Source organism: Spermophilus citellus (genome assembly GCF_964194105.1).
Source record: "Spermophilus citellus genome assembly, chromosome: 2".
Lineage (NCBI taxonomy): Eukaryota > Metazoa > Chordata > Mammalia > Rodentia > Sciuridae > Spermophilus > Spermophilus citellus.
The window spans coordinates 220,883,979-220,901,211 of record NC_138183.1 but is presented as its reverse complement, the minus strand read 5'-3'; the positions used below and the strand labels follow the sequence as shown (position 1 = coordinate 220,901,211).

General features: G+C 33.4%; 1 protein-coding gene across 1 annotated transcript in view; it reads left to right on the top strand.

The window, feature by feature from the left end:
• Positions 1-17,233, top strand: part of KIF18A (kinesin family member 18A) — an 85,536-nt gene that overhangs the window by 13,716 nt on the left and 54,587 nt on the right. The window contains exons 2-9 of the mRNA XM_081261697.1: positions 1,595-1,964; positions 3,621-3,778; positions 6,606-6,710; positions 7,263-7,373; positions 9,522-9,719; positions 11,667-11,843; positions 13,181-13,255; positions 13,467-13,579. Of these exons, the coding sequence (XP_081117823.1) occupies positions 1,640-1,964; positions 3,621-3,778; positions 6,606-6,710; positions 7,263-7,373; positions 9,522-9,719; positions 11,667-11,843; positions 13,181-13,255; positions 13,467-13,579 (1,262 nt within the window). The 5' untranslated portion in view covers positions 1,595-1,639. The remainder of the gene's footprint in view (positions 1-1,594; positions 1,965-3,620; positions 3,779-6,605; positions 6,711-7,262; positions 7,374-9,521; positions 9,720-11,666; positions 11,844-13,180; positions 13,256-13,466; positions 13,580-17,233) is intronic.

Below are 17,233 nucleotides of genomic sequence, written 5' to 3'. Positions count from 1 at the left end.
TAACGTAACCCAATAAGATAGGATAAAACAAAGCCGAAACAGAATGAAACAAAAACGGAGCAGAGAATGGTTGTATCGATTTTCTCTTTCTCAGGGCCGAATAACTTCAAACCTTGAGCCAACCATTTTTCCCAGTTCGCCTGAGAAAATTCTAGGGCTAGGGAGCTGGAAATAAAAACAAAATAAATCAAAACAAGAACACATTGTTTTTTGAGATGGTCACCCATCTTGTCGCCTTCCCTCAGGGGCGAGCAATTTTACTCACCTCTAAGCTTCAGGCGTTCCCCGCACAGGCCGCCAAAATGCCGCAGTTTTGGCTGGGCACAGAATCACGAGCCACTCAAGCAGGAACAAAACTTTATTTTGAAAAAGCCGCCAATACTCTGTAGGCGCCGGCAAGCCAAACCCGGTCCTCCCACGCGGGCGTCAGCCGGAACTGCACGCCTCCCGGAACCGGGGGTCCCCCGGACCTCCCCCGGAATTTCCTCCTACTATCCTTCCCCAACCAATGGGAACTCTCCATGAGTCCCGTAACATGAGTCAGATCGCAGGCCAAGGTGAACAGCAGGAGCCCAATTTGCATATGAATGTAAATCTTAACATAATCATATCTCAGTGGCTAGCTGGCGTCACTTTACAACCAACGGTGCCATACATAGTATATTTGCTTGTGGCTCCTAGCAGGAATGCAGACATACTTTCAACACATTAATTTCAGTTCCTTTGAATGTACCCCAGAAGTGAAATTGCTGAATCACAGTAATTTTCTCACCTTCTTCAAGTTCTTAACTCAAATGTTTGGGGGGCGGGGGGGTATGTATGCATGTATATGAGGGAGAGATTATTTCCTGGGTAGTTGAGGTTTCCAAATTACTGATCTTTGTTAGCTTACCTTTTCTCTTTTATGTTAGACAACTAAAAGTCAAATCATAATTGTTAAACCTGCTGTCATTAATTTTCCTGTAATTTGTATATAATTAAGAGATCAAGCACTATGATGTCTTCAGAGACTGGAATCTCTGTCTCTGAATATACCAAGAAGGATATTTCATTTCTATCACCTTCTGGCTAACTAACTGATGCATCCTTGGAACTAATTTTAACCCTTTTGTATCCTTGAAATACAGGTAGAGACCAGCCTGGATGCATCACTTTCCATTGCTGAGAGGTCTGCAGCCAAGATCACTTTAACTAAATATAGTTCATAAGCTAAAGCTTTGAAAGAACCTTTCCCTTCCATTCCTAGGACCCAAGCAAAATAGTGCTGGAGCCATTGTGAAATCAAAGCTGAGATTTTTTAAGTGCAATACTGTAGGGATATATGACTGATTCAGTTATTATATTTGAGTTTACACTGAAACCCACACTTTAACTAATATTTCAAGTAAAAGGATTTTATCATGCTTTTGTGTATATGGTGCCATTTATATTTTTTGTTTTAGGGTATTTAAGAGTACCTGTCTCTACATACATATTTTCCCCACCAGCGTTTACCAAGTAAATGGAACAGAATTAAAACTTTTTATGAACAAATACTGCATGCCAGTTTTAAATGGAACTAATATTAAAACTTTATTTCCCTTTTGAATTCCAGAGAAGTATCAGGAATTCAAATAAATAGGAATCAAGATAATCAACAATGTCTGTCACAGAGGAAGAACTATGTCGCCACATGAAAGTTGTTGTTCGTGTACGCCCTGAAAATAGAAAAGAAAAGGCAGCTGGTTTCCATAAAGTGGTTCATGTTGTGGATAAACATATTCTAGTTTTTGATCCCAAACAAGAAGAAGTCAGTTTTTTCCATAGAAAAAAAACTAAAAATTTTGATGTTACAAAGAGGCAAAATAAAGATCTTAAATTTGTATTTGATGCTGTTTTTGATGAAACTTCAACTCAGTTAGAAGTTTTTGAACACACTACCAAGCCAATTCTTCGTAGTTTTTTGAGTGGATATAATTGTACAGGTAATTATTTCAATTTTGAATTTAATTTTTTCATCTCCTTATAGCTTTACATTGAGAGAGGTATGTACTTACTTGGTCATTTCCTCTAAATGTGATCAAATTTAAGGTACTTGTGTGCTAAAAATTCTTAAGAAATTTAATAGACTTATCTTTAAATGTAGACTTACTTTGAAATTTAGTCATTAGATATAACATATATAATTTATGAAACTTTGTCTTACCAGGGCCTCTATGGCCCTATCATTAGTTCATTCATTTTCCCATGTTAATAACCACATGCTTCTTGCAACTGAAGTCAGATTTCCCCTCATTTGTATTCATAAGTATTCTCACTGCTTACCTATAGAGTTATCTATCCATCCCTGGTGAATAGGTTTTCTGAACACTTGGCAGCTTCTTTCACAGCACAATTTTTCTCTCAGGTACTTTGAAATAAAAATATTAAGACTCCATAATAATTGAGTATCTTGTGCTATTTTAGTATATCTTCAGCCCAAGAAGCATCTGCTTTGACAAAACTATAATTTGCATTTGCAAAAGTCCATATTGGTTTCTCACACAGAGTGAGAGAGAAAGAGAGAGAGAGATGTAAAATGGCCAGTTAATTGATTGACTGTAAGTCACTGGAAACCATTACTAATATATTATTTTTATAATTGTCAGTTTTTGTAAATGCCAGTTTCCATGACATTTTTGCCCAAGGCACTCCTTCACTGTAACATGTATGTTTCACTATCACTGACTAATTTGGTTTTTTGGTTTTGGTTTTCCATATTAGGGATTGAACCCAGGACACTCTACTACTAAACTGTATCCCCAGTATATTTTATTTTTGATTTTGAGACAATATTACTTATTCTCAGTAAGTTGCCCAGGCTGTGCTTGAACTAGTGATACTTCTAACTCAGACTCCCAAGTTGCTGGGATTATAGGCATGTACCACCTTACTTGGCCTGATTGAGTTTTATGACAGGAGAATTACCCTTTTGAATAAGAATAGAATGTGGTTTATTGATTGGGGCTGCTGTGATTTTTATTTTTAAGCAGATAATCATTTCTATTTCCACAAAACATCAAATTGCTTCTAGAGCTTTTTAAACTAATTCTTAACTTAATACAGAGTTGTTAGCTGGTTGTTAGGAGGGTACATGGCCTCTACCTCAGTGGAGCTCACAGAAATAGTGTGATGCCGGGTACAGTGGCACACCTCTATAATCCCAGTGACTCAGGAGGATCTCAAGTTCAAAGCCAGCCTCAACAACTTAGTGAATCCCTAAGCAACTCACTGAGACTCTTTTTCTAATAAATAAAATACAAAAAAGGGCTGGGGATGTGGTTAAGCATCTCTGAGTTCACTCCCTGGTACCAAAAGAAAAAAATAAAGAAATACAGTGTGATACCTGTTAAGGTAGATATGGATGTGTAGCATACCCTGAGAATACAAATGAAGTAGATGTTTCTGCCTATGACAATGAGGAAAGGAACAGAAAAGTTGACATTAGTGCTAAGTAAGAACAAAAAGGTGATATCTCTTGGGTTTAAAAAGTTACTATTTGGGATATCCAGATATAACTACCCACCAGACAGACAGTGGACATAGTAATATTGCATATGTGTCATAACAAAGAACTTTGATACCTTTTCATAAAAATTCAGTACTTGCATATGGAGCCACTGGAGCTGGGAAGACCCACACAATGCTAGGATCAACTGCTGAACCTGGAGTAATGTACCTAACAATGTTAGACCTTTACAAATCCATGGATGAGATTAAAGAAGAGAAAATATGTAGTACTGCAGTTTCTTATCTGGAGGTAAGTTGGCACTATCACTTTTTTAGATTAATCACTGTTTTTGAGAAATCTTTTAATTGCATGGGTCATTCAAATTGTTATACATTTCTCATGAATGTGAAAAATCATTAAAATATCTGGTTTTGAATATTTTTTATGTATATTACTGGTTTTTTTCTTTCTTTTTTTTCTTTTGGCACAATTTCAGACTTGCAGAGAAGTTGTAAAAATAGTACAAAGAACTTCCAGATACCCTTCATTCACCAAGATCTCCCATATGTTAACATTTTACCACATTTGCTTTCTCTCTCTGTGTGTATCCATTTATTTTTTTCAGAACTGTTTAACTTGCAAGCTTGTAAATACAAGAAAATTTCTTAAATAACTTTGAACAGTTATCAGAAACAGAAAATTAGCAATGTTATAACGTTGTTATCTCACCTATAGATCTTAATGAGATATTGCTAATTATTCTATTAATACCCTTGTTGAAAACGAAATCTAAAACCATGAATGGCATTCAGTTGTCATACCCCTTTAATATCCTTAAATGTAAAATTTCCTGTGTTTCAATTTTATGATGCTACCATAAAATCCTCTGTTTAGGTTTGTCATGATTAGATTTAGTTTATGGGTATAGACTGGCAGAAACACCACAAAAGTGATGTTCAGTTCTGTTGCTTTATATCAAAACATTTATGTGGTTGATTGATACCATTATTGACAATGTTAACTTATATGATTAATTTCATTATGTTGATATCTGCAGGTTTTTTCCACTCCAGTGATATTATTTTACCCTTTATAATTAATAAGTACCTGTGGGAAAACAGTGTAAACTCCTTTTTCTTCTCAGAGTTGCCTCTATTAGTATTAGCAGCCACTGATATATCTACATCAGTCATTATTCTGTTGGTAGATGATGGTGAGTTTTAAATTCTATCATTTCTAACTTTGCATTCGGATAGTGTTTTAGGAACCAATGCAGAAACAAAACCCTAATTTCACCATCAGTGTTAGCAGGCATTTCTAGTATCAGAAAAGTTCTCTCATTAACATCCTATAGTTTAATTCCTACTATGGGAATTTCTTCCAAAGATTGACTAAAATACATTTCTAAAAGTTTCCTTATCACTCTATAAAACTTAAAGTAGAACTGATTTTCATCATTAAGAAGTAAAATGAGTTCTGGGGCTACAGCTCAGTGGCAGAGCACTTGCCTGGTATGTGTGAGGCACTAGGTTTGATCCTTAACACCACATAGAAATACACAAATAAAATAAAGGCATTCTGTCCATTTACAACTACAAAAAGATTTAAAAAATAATAAAGAAGTAAAATGAATTATTCTGAACGCAGGATATTTAAGGAAATAAGAGTGACTGCACTTTTTTCTTTTTTAAATCTTCTAACTAGAAGAATTTTTAAATTGATATTTTCTTAATTTTTACTGAGTTAATATCTGCTTTCCTTATGTTAATGATATAGCAGTACCATATGTGGATAGATTGTGCACCAAAATTGCTTACAAAGCATTAAAAAAATACTTATGGCTACACCTCAGTGCTTGGATATTTTAATTTCATAGGTTGGTGGTGTGACCCAGCCCTCTGATAAAAGTTCCCAAGTGAGTCTCATGCATAAATCAACTTGGGAGTAATCATTCTGTTCTGTGTGATTGAAATGTATAATGAAAAGCAATAGAAAAATGAGTGCTACCTATCAGAAAAATAAGAAGTAAAAATTTATATTTTTATATTATCATTTTATTACTTTGAGCTTTATTACAGTTTAACAAAATGTTATCATTCTTTGTAGAGAATTGTACCAGCAAAGAAATTTCACTATAGGCTAGTTACATCATAGAAGGAAATAATACGAATTTTTTTTTTTAATTTACTTATTTGGTACTGAGGATTGAAACCAGGGACACTTTACTACTGAGCTACAACCCCAGTCCTTGTTTATTGTTATTTTGTTCTTTGGGAGTTTTGTTTCTTTTATTTGTTTTTGTTTTTGAAACAGATTCCAACTGAGTTGCTTGGGGCCTAAGTTGCTTAGCCTCGCCTCAGATTTGCAATCCTGCCTCAGCCTCCCAAGTCACTGAGATTACAGTGCACCACTGAGCCAGCCAAAATAATTTTTAAAGACTTCTTATTAGTAGTAAAAGTTGTAATTTCATTTGACAAGTAGTAAATTTTGTACCTTTAATAAATTTGTAAAATCAAATCAATAATACTACTTCTGTGTATTTTTTACAGAAATTATTTTTAAAATGTTGCCAGGTATAGAAAACATATGTTTATTTACCATCAGGCAGTGGAGCAGTTATCTAGGCTTCAGTCTCTATTTTACAATTATCTTTGTGACAAATTGCTTAGTCTTAGTTGCCTCATCATTAAAATGGGAAGGAGTCCCCTTAACATTGTAAGTTAAATAATGTAATTGAAGGATTAAAGCCACAAATACCATTTGTCCTTGAGTATGAGTTTTCTTTAACATTTATTCTCTGAAATTTATGTATTTACAGGAAATAGGAAAAGGCAACTCTGCTATATTATATATTTCTGTTTCCTTATAGTAATCAAACCAGGAATTATGGGGTGAGGGTGTAATGACTCCAATTTTTATTCTCAATTTTAAACCTAGGGGATCAAATACTTCTATTTTCTGGAATGGTAGAAAATATATGACAACATGAGATCAAATGAATGAAAAAGTGAAAATGAATTGCTCTTTTTATCTAAAGTTCTAATAACAAATGAGCAATGTGTGAGTCTTATAATCACTGCTATTTTTATCGCAGTGCCAAAAAGGGTTTTTATTTTGTGGTGTTGTTGTTTTTAAGGTTTATAATGAACAAATCCGTGACCTCTTGGTGAATTCTGGTCCACTTGCTGTCCGGGAAGATGCCCAAAAAGGAGTGGTTGTTCAGGGTCTGACTTTACACCAGGTATGTTTATAAATGCCTTTTTCTCATGTTAGAATAATAGCATGTATGACTAGCCATTTATACAGCCATTTACTTATTTTCCAACCTATTTAGAAAAGAAAGAAACTAATGAAATACAGAATTAAGTAGGATATGTCTTTGCTCTTGAAATAATTAGGGTTTTTTAGGTTTTGTTTTTTCAAAAATCTGCTTGAACATTTGATTTTGTGTTTTATTCTGTTATCTCCTCCAAGGCTATATTTACCTTTTATTCCTCATACAGCACCAAGTTCTGAGCGGATGATACATAGGTGATATTTAATACAATTGAGTGATAGAAAACACTTTCCTTTCACCTTTGAAAGTCTTGTTTCTTGAAAGTTTATTAAAGTGCTTAGGGTTGTACCTTAGTGCTACAGCATTTGCCTAACGTGTTTGAGTTCCTTGGTTTGATTCTGAGCAGTACACATACACATATACACACAAAGAACAAAAAAGAAAGATTATTGAAAAATATAGACCTCTAATTTGTGTTGTGTTTTTGTTTTTGTTTTTCTATTTAAACTTATATAGCCCAAATCCTCAGAAGAAATTTTACAGTTATTAGATACTGGAAATAAGAACAGGACACAACATCCCACTGATGTGAATGCTACATCTTCTCGTTCTCATGCTGTTTTCCAGGTAATGAGCTATGACTTTTAAAGTAAAATTTAAGATAAATAAAGCAAAATTCATGAATAATAATTTCCATACATAAGGAAAAAGATTTCTTCATCTGTAGACTTTTCTTCTTCTCAGTACTTTCTTTACTTTGCAGCTTTTAAGAATATCTTACCACTAAGAATATTTAGAATTCAGATGGCATAAAACAAAAGCATGATCTTTCACCTTTGTGAATATAGGAATATATAGGTTTCAGTCCTTATAGATACAGGATGGTAAAGTGATAGTAACAGAAGCTTTTTTTTGTTAAGTAGTTGAATATATGTAATCATTCTACAAAAATAATCTTATATTCAGAGTAAGAGTTCTCCTATATGAATCTAGATTTATAGAGCTATTTGATAAGGAGGATATTAATTCACTTGTTAAAGATTTCATCATGAGGAGCATGTAACTACCTGCATTCCTTAAGATTGACATAGTTCACATGACATAAAAGACCTAAAGCATTGGTTAGTAGCCATTGCTTGTACTTCCTATCCTTTTTATAACCAAGTGATTATGTAAAGCCTGATTTTGAATTATGCTATGTAAAATTCTTCTTATGAAACAGAAAATATTGCAGTTGAAAGAATTTATATCTCGAGAACTCAAGCCATTCAGATGATCTCCAGGAAACAAGTTTTCATTGGTCTTTTCTTACTGCTATTTATTTAGTCTTGTGAGAAAATATCTGTGACACTGAAATTTCCCTGAAATATCTTAGACCTTGCTTTATAAGAAAATTTAATTAAATAATTTTATAATGTAGTAATGGGTTTTCTTCCTTACCACCTTTTTTATTTCACTTAAAATGCTAAGAAATAGCTTAAAACATTTGAATAAATTATACCTTACCAGGCAGTTGAAAATAACAAGTATACTACTACCTTTTTTATATATAATATTCTCTTAATTATAAAAACATAAAACAGTTTTGTAGATTAGACAAAATTACTCTTGATTTTGGGTCAACATTCACATTCAGCTTTCCTTTGAAAGCAATCCTGGAGGCTTGCAAAGCATTCTGACCACTACCTTTGGTTTTCTCTTAGGAACATTATTTCTATAGAACCCCCCCTATACCCTACCCACCATCACCTCTGATAATTCCATATTCTGATTCAAGTGGTACCAGAATACAAATACAATTGTTTTGGCTTCAAGCAGATCAAGAGTTATTTTCCTCTAAGTATACTGCATTAGTCAGCTTTCTGTTGCTTTAACAAATACTTAAGATGATCCGTTTAGATATATGAAAAGATTTATTCGTACTTTTGGAGGTTTCAATCCTTAGTGAATTGACCCTCTTGCTTTTGAGCCTGTGGTGAGGCAGCACATCATGACTAATTGTGTATAGAGTGGCAAAATCTTTCACCTTATGGCTCCATGAGAAAATAGAAGGTTCTGAGGTCTTGGCTGTTTTCTTTAAACACATGCCCTCAATGACCAAAAGATCTCCCTCTTAGTACCACATTTTTTTACCATTGTGTGTGTGTGTGTGTGTGTGTGTGTGTGTGTGTGTGTGTGAGAGAGAGAGAGAGAGAGAGAGAGAAAGAGAGAGAGAGAGAGAAATTGAAGGAAAATGAGAGAGACAGGGGCTTGCTATCTTGCCCAGGCTGATCTCAGACTCCTGGGTTTAGTTGATCCTCCTGCCTCAGACCTCCAGAGTACCTAGGACTTCAGGCCTACACCACCATGCCTAGGTTTGACCCCACCTCTGAAAGTTTCCACCACCTCCAGGTAGCACCAGTCTGGGGAACAAGTGTTTAACACATAGGCCTTTGGGATATTTAAGATCCAGAGTAGGGCTAGGAATGTGGTACAGTGATAGAGCACTTGCCTAGTGTGTATGATGTCCTGTGTGAGACCCACAGCACTTCAACAAAAAAGCAAAGGGGGAAAAGAAGTAAAATCTATCCTGCAGCATATACACATAAGAAGGCTTTTTGTTTTCATATTTTTCTCTAGTGATTATATTCAGTACTCTTAAATATCAGACTGTTACCTTGTTTATTAATTTTTTAAATGACAATATTGTTTTCATGCTCTTCTAAAAATAAATGGGTTTCCCTTTTAATTTTTTAAATTTTATCCTTATTTCCAACTGTTCTTCTATAATTTAAGATTTATTTGCGACAACAAGACAAAACAGCAAGTATCAATCAAAATGTCCGAATTGCCAAGATGTCACTTATTGACCTGGCAGGGTCTGAGCGTGCCAGTGCTACCAGTGCTAGAGGGACCCGATTTGTAGAAGGCACAAATATTAATAAGTCACTTTTAGCTCTTGGGAATGTCATCAATGCCTTAGCAGATACAAAGGTGGGTACTGTACATTTGTTAAATATTTTGAAATATTGAAACATAATTTCTAGAAAGATACTATTTAATACAATTTTTAAATGTCTGTTACAAATCAAATTTAATAAGAATTGGTTGAATTAAAAGTAATGAATATCAAATTGATAATATTTCATGGTACATTCTTATCATTTATTTTGAACTTGGTTTTTAAAGTGACTATTGATCACTGCGCAATAAGAATGATAATTGAGCCAGGTACAGTGGGTCACACCTGTAATCCCAGTGGCTCTGGAGGCTGAGACAGGAAGATCCAGAGTTCAAGCCAGCCTCAGCAAAGGTGAGGCACTAAGCAACTCAGTGAGACCCTGTTTCTAAATAAAATACAAAACAGGGCTGAGGGTGTGGCTTAGTGAGCGAGTGCCTCTGAGTTTAGTCCCAGGCACCAAAAAGAAAAAGAAAAAAAAAAAAACAGTGATAATTGAAGTGTCATGAAGACAAAAAAACATTTTAGAAAATCAAAATTCTGTTCTGGTCAGTACTTTATATACTGTTAATTTTTTTTAAATGTTATGTTTTCTTAAATTTTTTATTTTTAGATATAGTAGACTATGTTTTAAGTATTGACTTATAGAGAGGAAAAGGAACTAAACATATAAAATGTAATCACTTAATATGGTAATGTTTACTAGGTGCTTTGGAGGTATTTAAAAATATTTTCCATGTACTATATGCCAGCAGCGCCTACTAAAATGTAGTATATTTGATAACTAATGTAGTTGCAAAGATAGCACCCTGCTTTAGAAATTAAAATATGATCATTTAAGCTCAATCTGGCTGAAAATCTTTAGGAAAATTTTTTGTTAAACTGTTGAAAATATGACGTTTTGATTTAGAATGAAGTACTTTAACATGATTGGGGAGTCTTTAAAGGACAAGTTACTGAATCACATGAAAATCACAAAAGCAAGATGTCTTTTATAGTCAGAATTAAAATCTGGAACATATAAACAGACAGCATGATAGAAAAACTGATTTTGTAAATTTAAACCATTCATACAGTAGGATATTTACCATGTGTAATAATACTGAAATAACTCAATAGGAGTCACTATTTAATACTTATGAATCTGTTTTAATGCTTGTCTTATACTTGTAAAATCATTATAAGTTACGGCAACAGCATACATTCCATACTATTTGGTAAAGGCTGTTACAATGAAAAGCATGTTACTAAGAGTTCAGGGATCTAGGACCTATTTCAAGCTCTGTGAATTATCAGCTGTTTAACCTGAAGCAAGTCATTTTACTTTTTGCTTATGTTCTGTTTTCTTTAATATGAAAAATATACATTGGATAACACAAGGTTGCTTTTAGCTTAATATTGTAATGAATATCTTTTAAGAAAAGGACAATCTTTAAAATGTTAATTCTTCGAATCCTATCGCAATTTCAGGCAAAGTGTCTAATGTTCTATTTATTTTATTTTATATCCATACTAGGTGGCTATTTAAGGAAAGATGTAGCTCTGTACTATGCAGAATTCTTATTCCTCTAGTGTATTTATATAGGGCATATATTGATTTATAGTGTCTAGCTATACTGCAAAGGCTGGGCTGAAACTTGTGATCCTACTGTCTTAGTCAGCGGGGGCTGGGATTACAGGTGTGTGCCACCATACCAAACCCTACTGCTAACTTTTCACATTAATATGGCACAACTAATGAACCTTATATTTTTTTATGAACTAAAGTTCATACTTACTCCATTGGAGATACAATTTTTAAATAGGATTTTTGTTTTATATTTTCACTGAATAGTGCTATAAGATTCATTATCATTTCTATCACCATTTATATCATAAGTCTAGGCAAAGTAAGGCAGTGCTTAAGTTCTTACAGTGAAGTAGTAGCAAGTTTGCATTTAAATGTGGAAAATGGCATAAGAATTCTTTTTTTGTTCTTTCAGAAAAAGAATCAGCATGTTCCTTACAGAAATAGTAAGCTTACTCGCTTGTTAAAGGATTCTCTTGGAGGAAACTGTCAAACTATAATGATAGCTGCTGTTAGTCCTTCCTCTTTATTCTATGATGACACATATAATACTCTTAAGTATGCTAACCGTGCAAAGGACATTAAATCTTCTGTAAGTATGTTTACTTTGCCTTTGTTCTCAGAGTACATATTAAATGCTTATTATTTTAATAATTCTAATGAAAGCATTAATTAGAGTTGTATTTCTACAAATGAGTTAGGCAGCTGAAGGAAACAAATATCTTCACTTACCTGGTCAACTGAGCATTAATTTAGTCACACCTTTAAGTATCGTGAGTATGTATATAAAGGATAATATCCCATCATCTGTATACTAGGGTGCTTTAATCCCTTTCTTTTCAGCCTTTCACATTATGGCACATGGTATTTGGTCACATCATAGAGTTATCAGTCTATTAATACATTTATTGCTGGCACATTTCTTGCTGTACTTTAGCTGAGCACCAATACTTTCTACCTGAAAACCTAGGACATGTTAATCTCTCCATGCTTAATGTACCTCATCTGTAAAATCATTATAATATCTGTCTCAATTTATAAAGTGAAGAATCTTTTCTTAATAATTTATTTCCATATTCATGATGTTGATGTGCCATTTTCTACATGGGTTAAGAAATACACTAATGATTGGTTAGGTTTTTTGTTTGTTCTTGTTTTTTTCCCCACTTGTTTCAGATACTTTAAAGACAACAGAATAAGTGAAAACATGATGTATGTTTAAAACCTCAGGATCTCAGGGCCGAAAAAACCCACAGTTAAACTAGTGTGATGACTCCTTCTCTTCTTCTTCCTTCTGCTACTTTCTTTAAGTATCTGAAAATAAGCAGCTTGTTGTCATCCTAAGAGAAATGTTCATGTTACTTAAAAGCAGTTATACTAGAATCATATAAAGGTTTTTCACATGTTTTTCTTGTAATCCTTATTCCAACCCATTGCAGAAAGCATTTCTAACTCTACAGTTGTATAAATCAAAGCTCAGGGAGTTCAAGTATTTGGACTTGACCATGTCTAAATTTCTCTCTACTATTTTGTATTTGCAAAGGGGTTCATACTATTATAAAAAGGATAAGATAGAACAAGAATTTAGTAAAAAATTAGTTGAACTCATTAGTGGGTGGAACATAAAATTACCTCTAAATTTCTTAAAAGTCACAGAAAAAAGAAAATAGGCAATTTTTATTATATTGTGAGTGAATGCTTAAAAGACTTTTTTCTCAGTATGGCAATTTCATATACATTATTAATATGCTCACATACTCTTTTGTCACAGGTTTTAAACATGAGCATAATTAATCATTATCACATGATCATATTTGTCAGAAAATCATAATTGATGGAAATGAATCAAAACATAATGCCTTTTTTATGTATGTAACTTTGTGATTATTATCCCTGTATATATAATTATGATTTTTATCTTTTTAACAGTTGAAGAGCAATGTTCTTAGTCTCAATAATCATATATCTCAGTATGTAAAGATCTGTAATGAGCAGAAAGCAGAGGTATGTCTTCTGTTTATATTGTTATGCTAATTTTCCTCAGATGCTAGTTACAAATTCTTTTAGCCTAATTGTCTGAAAAATTATTGCATTTCCTACTCAATTGAAATCTGGCTCTTTCAGTTATATTTTATAGCTACAATTTTGCTGTGGCTGTATATAATGGAAAAAAATAACTTGTTTTATGTTTTAACTAGTATTTTCTCTCTATTAGATATTAATGTTAAAAGAAAAACTAAAAGTCTATGAAGAACAGAAAGCCTTTACAGATAGAAATGACAAAACAAAAGTAATGATTTCAAACCCTCAGGAAACAGAAATTGAAAGGTAAAGTAATATAAAATCTCATATTGAAGGAATTTATTTTTTTAATTGAGTTATATAGTCTGTTAACCATCATTATTTATTTTATACACACACACACAGAGGTACACACTCAACTGAATTCAGAAAGTTACTGATTGCTCTTTGTATTACATACTTTGGAAATGAGATAATTTTTGTTTTGATTGTACAGATAGTGATGGAAACCAGGATTTGTGTATAAAGTTTTTTAATTACTTGAATGAGCATCTCTGGATATAAATGAATTAACAAATAGTTATTTTTCAAATTGACCCATTGTCTTCCTAGAACTACTCAAGACTAACAATTATTGATCCAATGTTCCAGTGAGTTAGTTTGGAAAATTGTTATAATTGTTTGGGGAGAAATTTTATATCATTAACTACTTTCTTTTTCTTCCTAAACCACTTCTAGTTTTTTTTATATGTGGCTTCGTGGGTTTTAATGATTTTTAGATACATATTCATTTCATCTGATAACTATAATAATCCTATCAAACAGTGTTAAGGAGAGTATTTCCTGAGAGATAAGAGAAAGACACATCATTTTTCGAGTAAATTCTTATGTTTCTGCACTATACTATTTGGTAAACTTCATAGAAGTACTTACTTACAATACTTATTTCTATCAGTGACAAGAATTTGTTGTTTCCACTGCATAGCTAGACCTGTATAGACTTTTGATTTGTTGTTGTTGTTATTTCTCACCAATTTTAATGTCTTTTTTAAAATAACATAAGTGATTCCTTGTTATTTATTTAGTCTTATCAAAAAAAAATTTTTTTTTTTCAGTACTGGCAGTTGAATCCAAGGGTGCTCTACCACTGCACCTAAACCTTTTTATTTTTTTATTTTGAGACAGGGTCTCACTGAATTTCTGAGGCTGGCCTTGAACTTATGATCCTTCTGCCTTGGCTTCCTGATTCACTGAAATTATAGACATATGTCACAGTGCCCAACTTTCAAAGAAAGCTTTTACCTGTGATGTATTGTTATTAGTTGATATTATTGTTTCATTTTGTTAGTCAAACATAGCTGTGGGTCATCATGCAAATGGATAATATCTCTGATAATACAGTTTCTTTAAAATTGAAGAAGTTACTAGCTTTTCAATGTTGGAGTAATTGCTTCCATAGAATTTCTTAGCATTACCTAAACAAATCTACTTTACCAATTAAAACCTTATAGATTAGTAAACTTTTCTGGAGTCGATAGCTTTAAATCATTGAACTATCTTCTAATAAAATTATTCAGAGGAAGATGGCCTGAGCTATGAAAAAAACATTTATTTGAACTTTTTATATTTCCATCTTTTAAGTAACAATAAAAACTTAGATTTTAGTTCTAGCAATGTGTTAAATAATTTACTTATATTTAAAGAAGGTGATTTTAAAATTATATTCTATAATCTTTGTCATTTCCCTACAAATAGTAATGTCATGAAAGAAATATATGAAATATCTTTATCATATCTATATTTTTCCTTGAGATGTTTGTATGCCATGAATTTTCTTTTTTTTTAATTTTTATTATTAGTTGTTCCAAACATTACATAGTTCTTGACATATCATATTTCATACATTTGATTCAAGTGGGTTATGAATTCCCATTTTTACCCCGTATACAGATTACAGAATCACATCGGTTCCACATCCACTTTTTTACATACTGCCACACTAGTGTCTGTTGTGTTCTGTTGCCCTTCCTATCCTCTACTATCCCCCCTCCCCTCCCTTCCCTTCCACTCCCATCTTCTCTCTCTACCCCATCTACTATAATTCATTTCTCCCCCTTGTTTTTTTTCCCTTTCCCCTCACTTCCTCTTATATGTAATTTTGTATAACAGTGAGGGTCTCCTTCCATTTCCATGCAATTTCCCTTCTCTCTCCCTTTCCCTCCCACCTCTCATCCCTGTTTAATGTTAATCTTCTTCTCATGTTCTTCCTCCCTGCTCTGTTCTTAGTTGCTCTCCTTATATCAAAGAAGACATTTGGCATTTGTTTTTTAGGGATCGGCTACCTTCACTTAGCATAATCTGCTCTAATGCCATCCATTTCCCTGCAAATTCCATGATTTTGTCATTTTTTAGTGCAGAGTAATACTCCATTGTGTATAAATGCCACAATTTTTTTATCCATTCATCTATTGAAGGGCATCTGGGTTGGTTCCACAGTCTAGCTATTGTGAACTGTGCTGCTATGAACATTGTTGTAGCAGTGTCCCATAGCACGCTCTTTTAAGGTCTTTAGGGAATAGTCCGAGAAGGGGAATAGCTGGGTCAAATGGTGGTTCCATTCCCAGCTTTCCCAGGAATCTCCATACTGATTTCCATATTGGCCGCACCAATTGGCAGTCCCACCAACAGTGAACAAGTGTACCCTTTTCCCCACATCCTTGCCAGCACTTGTTGTTGTTGGACTTCATAATGGCTGCCAATCTTACTGGAGTGAGATGGTACCTTAGGGTGGTTTTGATCTGCATTTCTCTTGACTGCTAGAGATGGTGAGCATTTTTTCATATACTTGTTGATTGATTGTATGTCCTCCTCTGAGAAGTGTCTGTTCAGGTCCTTGGCCCATTTGTTGATTGGGTTATTTGTTTTCTTACTGTCTAATTTTTTGAGTTCTTTGTATACTCTGGATATTAGGGCTCTATCTGAAGTGTGAGGAGTAAAAATTTGTTCGCAGGATGTAGGCTCCCTATTTACCTCTCTTATTGATTCTCTTGCTGAGAAAAAACTTTTTAGTTTGAGTAAGTCCCATTTGTTGGTTCTTCTTTTTAACTCTTGTGCTATGGGTGTCCTATTAAGGAATTTGGAGCCCGACCCGAAATATGTAGATTGGAGCCAACTTTTTCTTCTATCAGACGCAGAGTCTCTGATTTGATATCAAGCTCCTTGATCCATGTTGAGTTAACTTTTGTGCATGGCGAGAGAAAGGGATTCAGTTTCATTTTGTTGCATATGGATTTCCAGTTTTCCCAGCACCATTTGTTGAAGATGCTATCCTTCCTCCATTGCATGCTTTTAGCCCCTTTATCAAATATAGGATAGTTATAATTTTGTGGATTGGTCTCTGAGTCCTCGATTCTGTACCATTGGTCCACACGCCTGTTTTGGTATCAGTACCATGCTGGTTTTGTTACTATTGCTCTGTAGTATAGTTTGAAGTCTGGTATCGCTATACCACCTGATTCATACTTCCTGCTTAGAATTGCTTTTGCTATTCTGGGTCTTTTATTTTTCCATATGAATTTCATGATTTGTATGCCATGAATTTTCAAAGTGTCTTTTCCTATAAAAATTTAATAATGTTTTATACAATTTAAACAGGTAAGAGAAAAATATATAGTATTTACTGTAGCAAAGCTGTTTGGAAAGAATATTCAAAAAGAAGTCCCTAAAAGATAATACAATTGTTCTTTATAATGAACAATTCTAAAACTTGTTTTCCAGTTAACTTGAATATTTTAAATAACTAGGAAATAGTTATTAATCAGTTCTTTAAAACTTTTTGTTTTGAATGATGTTTTTTTAAAAGGAGCTTTTTAGAAACCTTTGATACTAATTTCCTTACTTCATCTAATCAGCAAACATCACCATGTAAAATATTTGGAAAATTACAAAATTGACAAGTAT